General features: G+C 47.9%; 1 protein-coding gene across 2 annotated transcripts in view; it reads left to right on the top strand.

Annotated features, from left to right (window-relative positions):
- The window catches only part of ALOX5 (arachidonate 5-lipoxygenase), a 53340-nt gene extending 45266 nt beyond the window's left edge, over positions 1-8074 (top strand). For both annotated transcript variants that reach the window (XM_037904760.2, XM_043551428.1), the window contains exons 11-14: positions 453-574; positions 1917-2017; positions 5234-5404; positions 6183-8074. In XM_037904760.2, coding sequence (XP_037760688.1) covers positions 453-574; positions 1917-2017; positions 5234-5404; positions 6183-6362 — 574 coding nt within the window. In that variant the 3' untranslated portion in view covers positions 6363-8074. The remainder of the gene's footprint in view (positions 1-452; positions 575-1916; positions 2018-5233; positions 5405-6182) is intronic.
- The last annotated feature ends 5867 nt before the right edge of the window (positions 8075-13941 follow it).

Raw genomic sequence — 13941 nt, 5'->3', positions numbered from 1 at the left:
GAAGGGAGTGTGAAGAAATGTCATCAGAGATCTAGGCAGGAGTAGAGCCTCAAAGGGGAAGGCAAGAAATGCAGACTTGATTGAGGAGGCCAGAGAAAATGAATGGAGGGAGTCAAAGATCAGGGGTGGGGGAATCAGGGAGTGATGTCATTCTGAGCAGGCTGAAGGAGATGTGCAAAGGCCAGAGATAATGCCATAGCTGCAGATGACTTGGAGCTGCTAGGGGGACTCCCCACCCAAGCCACATTGCCATCAATGAGGCCCTCTGAGATCATGGAGCCCTGCACCCTCTGCTGCCTCCTGTCCTGGGAGCAAATGCACGTTTGGAAGATTGCGGCTGTGCCTGCCTGCCAGTGCAATGTTTGTTGTGCTTTCTGAGACACCTCGGCAAAGGGTCTCCAGGGAATGACAGGGCTTCCCTTCTGCTCTTTGTTCCCTTGCTGTGGCTGAAGCTTCATGATGGACGTGATTGACATCTACTACAAGAGCGATGAGGTTGTGTGTGAGGACATCGAGCTCCAGGCCTTCGTCAAAGACGTCTATGTCTATGGAATGAACGGCAACAAGTCTTCAGGTGAGATGTGTCAGCCTGGTCAGGGCTGAGACTTCCATGGTGCCAGCCAACACTCAAAGCGACACACCCCAAAGCCTTGGAGTCCCTCCCTCCCAGATTTGTGGTTAAGGCACTGGGCTGGAACTCAGGAGATCTGGGTTCTAATCTGTCTGTCAGCTCCCTGTCTGTACATTGGGGATAACTGGGCTTCATCTTGTCTGTTTGGTTTGTAAGTTTCTTGGGACAGGTATAGTTTTGTGCACAATGGGGCCTTTATTATGGTCGGGGCCTCAGGACAATGCAAATAATAAACAGAAAAGCATCTTCGATTCATCTAGTCCAAGACCTGCTGTAAGCAGGGAGGGCACTGGCTATACCTGTATCTCCCTGCCCTTCAGATTCACCCAGTGTCATGCCATCGCTGCCTTGCTATTAAGGTATTCAACACTTGGAGGTGTGCAACCCTCACAACGCTTTCAAAGCTGGATTCACTTTCGCTTTCTCTTCTCTCTGCTTCCCCGTTCTTGGAAGTAGCTGGCTGGAATTGGACCTGCCCATAGATTATGTGACTCTGGTCTCACCACTCTATATACGCATTCCTCTTCCCCCTCCCTCCACAGTCTGGCCTCAAGGAAGGGTGGGGAAATCTGTGCTGGTGGGAAGAGCATTCTGCACAGGAGACCCCTCTACTCCCTTGTCTTCCCCCAGCTGCCTCCCATAGGTTAACGAAAGCGTGGCTTTCTCTGCAATCACCTCTTTGGAGCTCCACTTGGTTATACCTAGTCTTAAGGGTGTCTGATGTGAATATTTCTGTTCCTCCTCCCGTTGTTTCCCGCGCAGGTTTAGAATTGTCATTTCCCCACCTCCCACCATCACTTAAATGCTGCCTTCAGGCTAATCACACATCATTGTCCCTCTTCTTCCTAGGTCATTTACTCGCCAGACTTTTTAGACGTAGCACAGCTTGAATTGTGAACTGAGGTGAAAGGGGAATGGCTGAGAGTTCTCCGCTCTCATTCATGTCCTTAGCTGCTGGGGGCCTGGTCAGAAGGTATAGAGTGGAATTGTTTTTAAATATAAAAACACCCTTTGCCTTCATATAGAACCTTTCACCTGAGGATCTCACAGGGCCTTACAAACATCAGTGAAGTCTTAAAAACCCCCTGTGAGGTGGACCAGTGTATCCACCATTTTACTGATGGGTTGCTGAGGATCAGAGAGGCCCCAAGGCCACCCGGCAGATCAGTAGCAGAAGCCAGGACCAGAAAGCCGTGCACTGTTTGACCTACCACTGGCCAATAACTCAGGTGCGCCATAACTGATCCAAACCTTATTTCCAGCTTTCTTCTCCTCCGCCTTTTAGGATTTCCAAAGACAATCAAGACCCGCGAGAAGCTATCGGAATATCTCACTGTGGCGATATTCACGGCGTCAGCCCAGCACGCAGCTGTGAATTTTGGTCAGGTACGGGTGTAGAAGAGTTGGACGCATTGCTGGAGCACCACCCTCATGGCTGGGTGTGGAGCAGCAGCTCTCTTCTCGTCGGGTGTCTCCTGTTGACCATCGCCCCAGTCCCACAGTGGCCCGCCTCCTCTCGCGACTCAGCCCCCTGGCCAGGTCATGTTTAATCCCCTCCCTACCAGGGAGTCTAACAAATGTCCAATCTCCTTATGTCCAGTCTTTGGCCCCGATGCTGGATCCTCTGCGCTTTGCACACCCGTGGCTCAGGGCTTTCCAGTGTCCCTATCCCCTTATATCCGGGGGGCTTCATGCCTCCTTCCCCAGTGGCTGGTAGGAGACACCAGGCTCTCCCTCTCCTGAGGGTTCCAGCCCAGGGACCCTCTGGTGAGCAGGCAGGGTCTGTTTATTCAGACCCACCCCCAGCTTCCTCCCTGAGCTTCTTCCTGCTGTGGTCTTTTCCCGGGCTTTCTCCCCCCTGCATCCCTAGGTTCACCCTTCTCTCAGGGCCAGGACTCACTGGACTCTCCCAACATAATCCCAAACCAACAGCAGAATCTTAAAACCAACTTCTGCCTTCCTCAGACTTGACTTTTTTCATTCCTCAATCTAACGCCTGAAAGAGCTCTCTTCCAGGAGTCTAGTCCAGTATGAGGGCTCCCCATCGGAGTCTGCTCCACCCCCAGCAGCTGCTCCATGTCTCTATGGGCCTCTAGCCAGACTTCTCTACTCAGGAGTGGGTCCCAAGGCCAACTCTCTCCCAGACTTCCTCTTTGATCCTCCCGCTGTCTCCACTCTCTAGTCCCAGAGAGTGACTGCAGAGTTTCTCCCTGCAGCAACCCCAGCCTGCCAGTCTTTAAACCAACCAGCCAGCTCCTCCCCAGCTAAGATTCACCTTTAATTATGCCTGGCTCACTCTCCAGATGCATCCAGGTGGGTTAATTGGCCTCTCGGGCCCTCATTAATCCCTTCATTTCCTGCGTGGGGTTCACACTTTCTTTTCAAGATGAATAGTGCTCATATCAGTTGGGATGTGCAGCCACAGTGGCTTGGACTGGGAACTTTTTTTTTTAAATGTATGGTTACACACTCAGTTGCTCTTCTATGCTAAAATACCCGCCTAGCCACATGCAAACGCCATCAAAGTCCATGGGAACCGTGCCTTTTGGAAGGCCACTTATTTCAATGCCTAAATATGGATTTTGGTGCCTAACTTGAGTCCCGGATTTGAACATTTTGGCTACAGTGTTTAGATTATGGGTAAAATTTTCAAACATGCCTAAGTCCCATTTTCAGAAGGGATTTAGAAGGCTAACTTTCATGGAAAGTCAATGGGACTTAGACTCTTAGGTCACGTTGGGTAAAATTTTTAAAAGTTCAATAACCTCAACCAATGAGGAAGTGGATCTCAGGCCATTTTAAAGTTTACTGAGACACTTGCTTGTTTTTAAGTCCCACGATGGGACTCATCATGCTACATTGCGAACAGAATGTTGGGAATTATTGTGAAAGGTATAGATAATAAGACAGAAAATATCACATTGCCTCTATATAAATCCATGGTATGCCCACAGCTTGAACACTGCATGTAGATGTGGTCGCCCCACCTCAAAAAAGATATTTTGGAATTGGAAAAGGTTCAGAAAAGGGCAATGAAAATGATTAGGGGCATAGAACAGCTTCCAGATGAGGAGAGATTAATAAGACTGGGACTTTTCAGCTTGGAAAAGAGACAACTAAGGGGGGATATGGTAGAGGTCTATAAAATCATGACTGGTGTGGAGAAAGTAAATAAGGAAGTGTTATTTACTCCTTCACATAACACAAGAACTAGGGGTCACCAAATGAAATTAATAGGCAGCAGGTTTAAAACAAACAAAAGGAAGTATTTTTTCACACCATGCACAGTCAACCTGTGGAACTCCTTGCCAGAGGATGTTGTGAAGGACAAGACTATAACTGGGTTCAAAAAATAACTAGATGAATTCATGGAGGATAGGTCCATCAATGTCTATTAGGCAGGATGGGCGGGGATGGTGTCCCTACCCTCTGTTTGCCAGAAGCTGGGAATGGGCAACAGCGGGTGGATCACTTGATGATTACCTGTTCTGTTCATTCCCTCTGGGGCACCTGGTATTGGCCACTGTCAGAAGACAGGATACTGGGCTAGATGGACCTTTGGTCTGACCCAGTATTGCTGTTCCTATGTTCATATATTCTTTCATGATAACGGGTATCCCAGCATGACCTGTGCTGGCAGTATACCCACCACAAAACAGCCTACCTTTAGAATCCCTTTTATTCTCCAATATTGAACAGCTTTGGAAAACAAAATGTATAATAATCTCCCCTTATCACCTACGTGGAACAAATTAAGTGTCTCACCAGACTTGAATAGTCTTCCAGTGGGTCTGTCTGGACTACAAAAAAAAGTGCTTTCCTAAACTCAGTTAGTTGATTCAAGTTAACCAACATGACTGAAAATGCCCCTTAATATCTAGTGTAGACACAATTTAATCCTTTTAAAATCCTATTACCTTGTCCTTTTATAACTTTGAGGGATAGTCAAGGCTACAGCCAAGGCTAACATGATTTTAAACGTGGTAAACTGCATCTACACTAGGTGACGGGGTGTTTCAAGTCACCTGACTCTAACCCCCAGCCCCACTGCTATCCCCCCCGCCACACACACACACACCCTGTTTTCTTCATGTAGGCAGACCCATTTTAGCCTGGGACAACCTAATTAAAAATTGTGCCCAGCCAGGAAAAATAGCATCAATTTACTGTATAAAGTAGGTTGCTTTCAGTATCCCAAACATCCCAGGCCAGTATACCTCTGCTCTGGAGGGACTGGAAAGACTCCACAGTAAGAAGCAAAATCTTCCTTGGTTTTGACAATGTGCTCCCAGGACATCAGAGAGACAAGGCAGGTGAGGTAATATCTTTCCCTGGATCAAGTTCTGTTGGCCAGAGAGACAAGCTTTCGAGCTTACCCAGAACTCTTCTTCTTCAGGTGACCTGAGGAAGAACTCTGTGTAAGAGAGCTTGTCTCTCTCGCCAACGGAAGTTAGTCCAAAAAAAGATATATGACCTCACCCGCCTTGTCTCTCTAATATCCTGGGATCTACGTGGCTATGATAATGCTGTATTAGTGACTTTCCTAAATGCTGATGGTTGTGATTTTCATTGCACTCTCTTGCTTTGTTTTGCATTGCTCAGTATGACTGGTGTTCCTGGATTCCCAACTCCCCTCCGACCATGCGGCAGCCTCCCCCTACAAAAAAGGGGACAGTCACAATTGAGCACATTGTCGAGAGCTTGCCAGACAGGGGTCGCTCTTGTTGGCATCTTGGAGCTGTCTGGGCCTTAAGCCAGTTCCAGGAGAACGAAGTAAGTTCAAGACTTTGTCTATTCTCTCTCAGGAGTGTGACTGCTCCGGGTTCACTCATCTCACCAGGCAAGGAAGGGGTTAACATTCTTCATTTGACGACTTGTAGAACCACAGAACCAGTTGCTTTGTGACCTCAATCCTTCAAACGACTTGGGCAGTGATATCACGGCTGCCAGTCCCGCTGGCAAGTGGGCTGTGCACTGCCAATTACTGTATCTCTACCATGGCTCCAACCAAGAGGGTACAGTGACCTAGAGTTGTAGGAGAGGGCAGAAGGAGGGTCATGGCAAAACCACATAAACTGGGAACCAGGAGATCTGGGTTCTGTTCCTGGCTCTGCGCAAATCACTTTGCCTCTCACTGCCTGTTTCCTCCTCTGTAAATGGGATAATGATACTCACCTACCTTGCAAAGGGGCTGTGTGGCCAAATTCATGCAGGTTTGTAGAACACATTTTGAAGGGATGGGGGTTGAGTGAGGGTATGTACAGTGATACCTTTCTGTAAGAGCCTCAACTCAAAGGGTGAAACAATGGAAGCCTCCTAGGGACACTGGAGTAGTTGCCCAAAGCAGGGAGCTGCATGATGGCAAAAGGGTACGTTGTGCGGCTTTTCTTTAGAATCCAAACAGACCAAAGTCTCTAGCAGCTGTGCTGATGTGTCCCAGGAGAGGGGGTTGCATTACTGCAGGATGGGACGTTTAGACAGAACAGTTGGGGCTCCAGGGTTTATCTCCAGCCTGCTCCAAGAATGATCTCTTTGTGTCTTCTATGATTAGCTGTTCCTGGGTATGTACCCAGATGAGCACTTTGTAGAGAAGCCGGTGAAGCAGGCCATGATGAAATTCTGCAAGGACCTCGATGAGATCGTCAGCGTCATCACTGAACGGAACAAGAACAAAAAACTACCCTACTATTACCTTTCCCCAAACCGCATCCCCAACAGCGTCGCTGTCTGAGCAGAGCTCCATGAGAGGCTGAAGGTTTGGAAAGCTCCATGACACACGTCACCCGTGAGCAGGCCCATCAGCAAAACAAGAAGCAACTCGGACCTCACTCAGAGTGGATCCTGAGTGGTTTTTGAGTTACAAAATAAGTTTGGTTATTACTTTAATCATTTCACAAGTTAATTATTATCAGGAAACATCAGTTCAAATGTGTTTAGAAGTTCGTCTTTTAAAAATAGGCTTTTACAAATCTTCAGACCCAGCAGTGTTTGCAAGCCAAATTGTGCAGGAGATCAGGAAAGTTTGGATGACTAGAAAATGACTGAAAACAGAAACTGACTGGTCTATTCATATCTCGCGTTTCGCTCAGCTTGGTCAGTGAAAATACACATCATCACGAGCAGCAAGTAAATTAGATTTTAATTCTTTCTGTTTTAATAAATGATGGTGACATCAGGAACAAAACAAAGCAAATTCACTTTTTAAAACTGGGCTTTTAAATCCAATTTGCAGTGTATTTTTTAATCTTAATCATAAACTTCCTGATTTGGAACCAGAAATAGAAGCCAGAAAATATCACTGTGCTTTCATATGAAGTGGTGTGGTCTCATATGGAAGGAGGGTTCAGTAATTTTTTTGAATCAGGGTGGTATCTTTCTACATGAAATTTTAAAAGTTCTCTTTTCAGTGTCTTTCAACAGATGTTTTGTATTGTTGCGTATGGACAGACTTTTTGCTAGCAAAGCAATAAATGCAGACTGAGAAGTGCTTTTGCTCAGTTTGTTTCCTGGTTGAGGTGGGTCGTTTTTAGGGTTTGGTTCTCCTTTTTTTTAGTTTAGGTACAATATGGCTCAGTGTTTAGAAATGAAAATCTGAGGTGGTAGATCAAGAGGGCTGGTATGGGAATAGAAGGGCCCCAGCGCCTCTGAAATCAGCTTCTCAATGTCTGCCCCATCAGCACCGTTCACCATCTTTATCAGAAGGCCTCTTTCGTTAAGTAACTATTTTTTGTCAGTACCATTGAGTAATTAAGACCAGCTTCGCTGGCTGTGTGCATGTATATAAACTGCAGAAATGCCCCCTCCCCTTCCCCCATCACGCACTTATAAGGATACCTAAGTGTTAGCAGGATCAGAGACATGGAACAATGTGTTTTGCCTCCATGGCCTTTTAGCTGAAAACCCCAAACCTTGACCTTGATCTTCACAGTGTCGAATCAATAAATAGAACAGCTTCTGTCTGAGAGCTTGGAGTGGGACTAGTGTGTGAAAAGCCCCTGGACTGGTTTGTGTCAGGGCTATTTGGTGTCATCTAACACAGTTCGACATTTCCTCTTTGCGCTGCATTGAAGTCACTAGGCTTGAATAATATGTGACCTGGCTGCCACTGCATGGCACTATGCATTTTTGCAAATTACTTCTTGGAAAATGGAGATTACCGTTGGTTATAAAGAAACTCAATACAAAAGGCTAAATTCATTTGTGGTGTAACCTCATTGGTGTTACACCATGAATGAAGTTGGTCCACTCTTTTTTTAAACACAGTAATAATGAATGTAGAAATGAGATTAGGGAAACATAAAGGGAAGGTTTGTGCTTTTGTTAATAAAACTCTTGGTTATTTCTCCCATACTTTGTTGCCTGAAATATACCCTTGTGCCCTTACAGAATGTATTCTCCATAGATAAGTCTGTTTTGCTAATGGAATAAAATTGAACAAGAAAATAGGTCTGAATATTTTATTTCTCAGTATCGACCATGATCAACTATTACAAAGGATCCATATATACCGAAAGCCAACAGATGCAGAGGCACTTTATGAATTAGTACAGCTCACAATTAAGAGACGGTCACGCTTCTGCAGTTAAAGAAATATGGTCATTTTCACTATTAACAATGAATTTTAGAAAATGGTGCCATTAAAACATGTATGTTTTATATCCCGCTATGTTGCATATTCCCCGCCTTGGTTTATGGAAAAGGAAAGCCGAATAGCTTTTATGCACCTTACACTACAAATTGTTTTTTCCCTCCACCAAATAATATCAGCAAATGCAGACGATAAAACCGCTTCCTGCTGGGCGATAGTATATTTAAAGTTGATGTGCCTTTCTTTGACCACAGTACCTAAAAAGTGATGACTGCAGGAGTAAAGCCATGTCTTTGTTTAGCAATCGGGGGGTATTTATCAGGGGATCAGATGTCTTTGTGGGCAAGTTGCACAAAACAAACTACAACCAAGCTACACTAGGAAATACTGCAGATACTACGCGCTCTGGTATAGTTGGTGCACGCATTCTGATTATGAAACTAATTTGCACTGTCAAAAATTGTATTTCTTTAATTACAAAAATTAAAAAACAAGCAGAGGAGACAGTCATTCGCTTGCAACTCCTGTTCCCTGTCACTGGCACTTGAGGGAGGATAAAAGTAGAGGTATACCTAGAGCACTGGCACTGAACTGATAATGGCCAGTCTGATCCAACCCCAGCAGAACCAAGGTTGCCTGATGCGCCTCCCATTCCAGAGTGGAGGGAGCTGGTTGATGCTGGAGCACATCTGGACAAGAGACCGTTCCTTCCTTACGGACTGGAAAGCAAGTCAGTATAAGAGTCTATATGCTGCTATGGAGAACCATGCTCCAAGTGTTCAGCCTACTTGTGCCTCCAGCCAACTGGAGGAATTCTCCTCACCCATTGGCTCAGAGCAGTTCTGATCCTCAGTCCCAGATGCACCTTCTCTCTCTCTCAGCCAAAGTCTCATGGGCCTCCACCTGTGTCCAGTGGTTTGGAACTGGTTGGGGGCTTGCTACATGAAGGTGAACTGGAAGTTTCCTGCCTCATTTGTTTCAGACCAGTGAAGTAAAAGTGCATAAACCATGCCGTTCAGTGGAGACTTTCTCCCCAGCCGTTTAAACGACGAGTGTAATGTGTGTCCACGCTGGCAAAACACCTAGAACCTGACCCTTTCCCCCCAGTCCTCCCTTTTGGCACCAGAGAGAATGTCACAGGTGCAAACTGACTTGCGAGTGAATGCCCTACGTTTTCTCTTCATGCGCTAACAACCAAATGACCTACAAAGATGGCTATTAGATTCCTGCTCACCAACTTGATCCAGGTCCCACTGAAGTCTGTGTGTGCCTTTCAACTGACGTTACAGAAATGGGTTAGGCCCAGGGACCCAGCAACAGGTGCTAGGAGCCGCTGCGAACAGAGAACCAAGGGACCGTTGGGGGCTCTCACGTACAATGATCACTCTGCAGCTGGTGGAGCTTCATAGATTCCAAAGCCAGAAAGGACCACTGTGATCATCCAGGATTAGACTGGCCAGAGAACTGCCCCGAACTAATTCCTAGAGCAAATATTTTAGAAAAACATCCAGTCTTGATTTAGTAAATTGCCAATGATGGAGAATCCACCACAACCCTTGGTAAATTTATATCAGGGTTAATTACCCTCACTGGTAACAATTTACACCAACTTTCCAGTTTGAATTTGTCTAGCTTAAACTTCCAGCCTGCCTTACCAGGGCTCCTCACTCCCTAGGCTCCAGGTGCCTTCATTTAAACCCAATTAATTTGCCCAATTGGCATGTATGGCTAAGAGACAGGGCCAGTGTCACCTTGTGACAGGGAGACGTGCATCCATTCTTAGCCACAAGCGCTGGGGTCTTAGTCACTTTTCAGCTGGGCTGAGGATGCTGCCCCATGGGCCCAAAGGCAACAGCTGGTTTCTAACTTGTGTGATGGCTCTGATGCTACTTGCACACCCCTGACATGGTTCCATAGCTCAGCAGGCTGGAGGACTCTCCTAGCTGAGGGGGGCAGCATGAGGTGGGGGCTGGTCTCTCTCCTGCACTGTTCTCAGTGGAGAATTCTCCTCATTCTCAGTCGCAAGCCCCCTGCTGGCTGGGGCAGAGAGAGGATTCAGAGATCTTTCCCGCTCCAGGGAGTGAGGGACCTTCGGAGAAGGGATTCACCTGGGGATTGTCACTCGTCTGCCCAGCTCATGAGGCCCTAACAATCCCCAGCGCTGGCCCCACAACACCCAGCCCCAAGTAGGGTTGCCAACTTTCTAATTGCAGAAAATCGAACACCCTTGCCCAGCTCCTGCCATGAGGCCCTGCCCCTTCTCTGAGGCCCCACCCCCTGCTCACTTCATCTCCCCACCCTCCGTCGCTCGCTCTCCACCACCCTTGCTCACGCGTTCATTTTTACCAGGCTGAGTGGGAGAAGGTGAGGGCTCCAGCTGAGGGGTGCGGGCTCTGGTGTGGGGATGGGGATGAGGGGTTTGGGGTGCAGGTGAGGGTGCTGGGCTGGGGCTGAGTGGTTTGGAGTGCGGGAAGGGGCTCTGGGCTGGGACACGGGGTTGGGGTACAAGAGGGGGTGAGAGCTCTGTCTGGGGGTGTGCGGGCTCCAGGGTGGGCCTGGGGGGTTTGGAGTGCAGGAAGGGTCTCTGGGCTGACGGGTTCGGAGTGTGGGAGAGGGCTTCGGGCTGGGGTAGGGGTGTGGGAGGGAAGGTGAGGGCTCTGGGGTGGGGCCAAGCAGTTCGGAGTATGGGAGGGGGCTCAGGGCTGGGGCAAGGGGTTGGGTGTTGGGGCACAGGCTCCAGGCAGTGCAGACCTCTAGTGGCCCCTGGCATTTTCCAGGGATGGAGGAAGTCTGCGCCTCTCTCATGAAGCAGCAGCATGCCCTCTGTGTCCTAGGTGGAGGGGCGGCCAGGGGGCTCCCTGGGCTGCTCCCACCCACAGTCATCGCCCCCACAGCTCCCATTGGCCACGGTTCCCTGCCAGTGGGCACTGCGGAGCTGTGCTGACTGGAGCTGCCAGGGTCCCTCTTCGACCAGGTGTTCTGGTTGAAAAACAGAAACCTTGCAACCCTAACCCCAACGGGGGGGGAGAGGGGTGGAGCAGTGGGTCCAGGAGGATGGAGGGGACAATTTTTGTTGTCTGTTGATGTTTGCATTTTGTTACTAATCAAACAAATTGTTTTTAATTCCCCCAGTTTGGCCTGGGGGTGTCTTGCTCCCGCAGTCCAGTCCCATGGGCCATGAACCAGGGAGGGAGTATGACATACTGGGGTTCCAAGCCAGACTAAGTAGCTGTGTCACCTCGCCCTGTAAGTCGGGCGCCCTTTACAATGCCTTGCTGCTGTACCTTCCAGCCTGGACTGCTCACAAACAGCCTCCAGCATGCAAGTCACACCCAGCCATGTCTGGGTGTGCTGCAGCCAGCCAGCCAGGTCTTGGCTCCTACCAACCTTGGTTATGCTGCAAGGTGACCCCCAGCACAGCCCCAATCCTGGATCTTTCCCCCAGAAATGTATGTCCTGTACTGCCCCGTCCTCTCCTGGCCAGTCCAAATATGTTGAGGCCGTTACTCCTTTAAGAGCACAATATGCACACAACTTGTTACCCCCACAAATAGCATTAGCCAGCTACTTTAATGTGAAGCCACTGGATTAGATAAAATACTAAAACAAGTTTATTAACTACAGAGAGAGATTTTACGTGAGTACAGGTAATGAGGCATAAAAGGGTACAAGAAAATGAAAGACAAAATGCTTACTGGTGCCTAACTTCAATTCAAAGCAAAGTTTTGTCACCACATGCTTTCAGCCGGCTTTCTCACCAAACTCTTTAAGTCAAGACCCCTTCCCCCCCCCCCCACCCCCAGGCCAATGGCTACTTCCTTTATCTCTTCAGGTGCAGTGATTGCGGTGGTCAGGGAGAGACAGAGGAGTGCCTTGAGGTTTTTGTTCCTCTTTTTTTTTATAGTTTCAGTTCCCCTCTTGAAAAACAGTTCCAGCTGAGAACTAGCACTAGGAGTCTATGTAGAAGGATGTTCCCTGCTTGGTTTTCCACCTGTTCCAACTTTCTTTTTTTCCCCTTTCCTGCTTGATGATGCTGGTTACTGCCGCGCACACATTCCTTTGGCTGTTTGCGCACCATACTGGGGAATCTTATAACTTCCCATACAATGTTGCCACATATATTTTACCAGGCCACGCCTGCAAATGATCTTTTCAAGAAAAAAAAAAAAAAACCCTCATCGGGCATTCTTTGGACAATGATTATTACTGTAGTGTGTAGGATGTGAATACAGTGGTATAGTCTATTGTATGGGGCTAAGGCCAGGAGCCCCAAACACTGTCTGGGGGAGACAGTGGCAGCCCCGAAATCTTGCTCTATAGAAAGTGTGGCAATACTTGCCCTTCCTCACCCCGCCCTATCCTCTGTCTCCAGTCCCCTAACCCACTGTTCCTCCAAAGCTCCCCTGCATTGAGTCAACTGGGGCTGTGCCCCACCCCCACCCAGGAGATACTGAGTGGGGTTGAGAGAGGCAGCACCATTAGTTGTGAATGGTGATCCAAGCGGGAGGGAGGGAGATAGGTGTACTATGCTTATTCCAGCTCCTTCGAACTGGCAAGTTTTCAGTGTGTCCGTCATGGCACCCAACTCCACCCTCCTTTCCCAGGGGAAAAGACCCAGATTTCTTGCTTGCCTGCCTGCCAAACCCCAGTGTCTCAGCCAGGCCCTGATTTGTATTGGTTCAGCTCACACTTGTGTCCCAAGCCAGCTGAGACTCAGTGCCCCTTTTCCTGAGAAGCTGGTAAAGTTCCTCTTTTTACCCTGCATGTTTGTCCAAAAGGCAACAAAGCCGCTCTGGCTCAGCTGTTTCCTGCACTGTGTGCTCTTTTCTGATGTATAGGGCCTCTGCCAAATTCTGGTTTCATGAGGAACCCTTTCCCCTCTAGGTGGGGAGCTAGCAGGGCGCTGGTCACGCCATTGCTAAGCACAGGTCATAAACCCACCCAAGCAGTCAGCCAGCTCAGCCAACGGTTCTCAGCGCACAAAGACGAGCAGAGCGGTTAGTAGATGTTTAAAAATCAAATTGCTGTTCATATTTACAGTAAATAGTCTAGCTCTGTTAATATATTTCATGTTAGAAGTTTTTTTTAAAGTCTTCCGCAATCTTGCCCTGCCCATTTTGAATAAGTCTCTCATTTGGCTATTTTGGGAAGGTCCTGGTGGACAGATCTGCTCCCAGTGAAAGACGGAGACGTTACTATTTCTGATATCCTGATAAGTGAAAAAACAACCACACTAAATCCTGTGGTGTCCTGAGGTGCCAACGGCTACTTTGTTGCAAACCTCCTATGTTATTTGGGGTTGGCTGGCAGAGGCTTTTTTTTGTTTGGGGGTGGGTGTGTGTGTGTGTGTGTTCAGATGTCTGACTAGCTCACACGCGCTAGGTACACATGAAAATGTTAATCCCTCTATGTAATATAATATCTAGAGTGCTGGCACAATACCCAGCTGAGTCCATATGATTTAGTTACACAAATAAATGGAGATCTTCTCATATTTGTAAATCCCATTCTCTGTTGAATTAAAGGAAGGGGGGGCAATGTCCGTAATACACAGCCCTGAAATTCTTTAATCCGGCCCTGCAAGTAGGGCCATGGGAATAGGCTGCAAATATTTAATGGGTGTAACTGCCAGACAGCACAAGGGAGCAGTCAGGGCAGTAAGAAGGGTTGTCGGCGCTAGAGGCAGACTAACGGGAAAGGCAAGTTTAGGCTGAATATCAGG

Source organism: Chelonia mydas, chromosome 7 (genome assembly GCF_015237465.2).
Source record: "Chelonia mydas isolate rCheMyd1 chromosome 7, rCheMyd1.pri.v2, whole genome shotgun sequence".
Taxonomy (NCBI): Eukaryota; Metazoa; Chordata; order Testudines; family Cheloniidae; genus Chelonia; species Chelonia mydas.
This window is presented reverse-complemented; position numbering and strand designations above follow the sequence as displayed.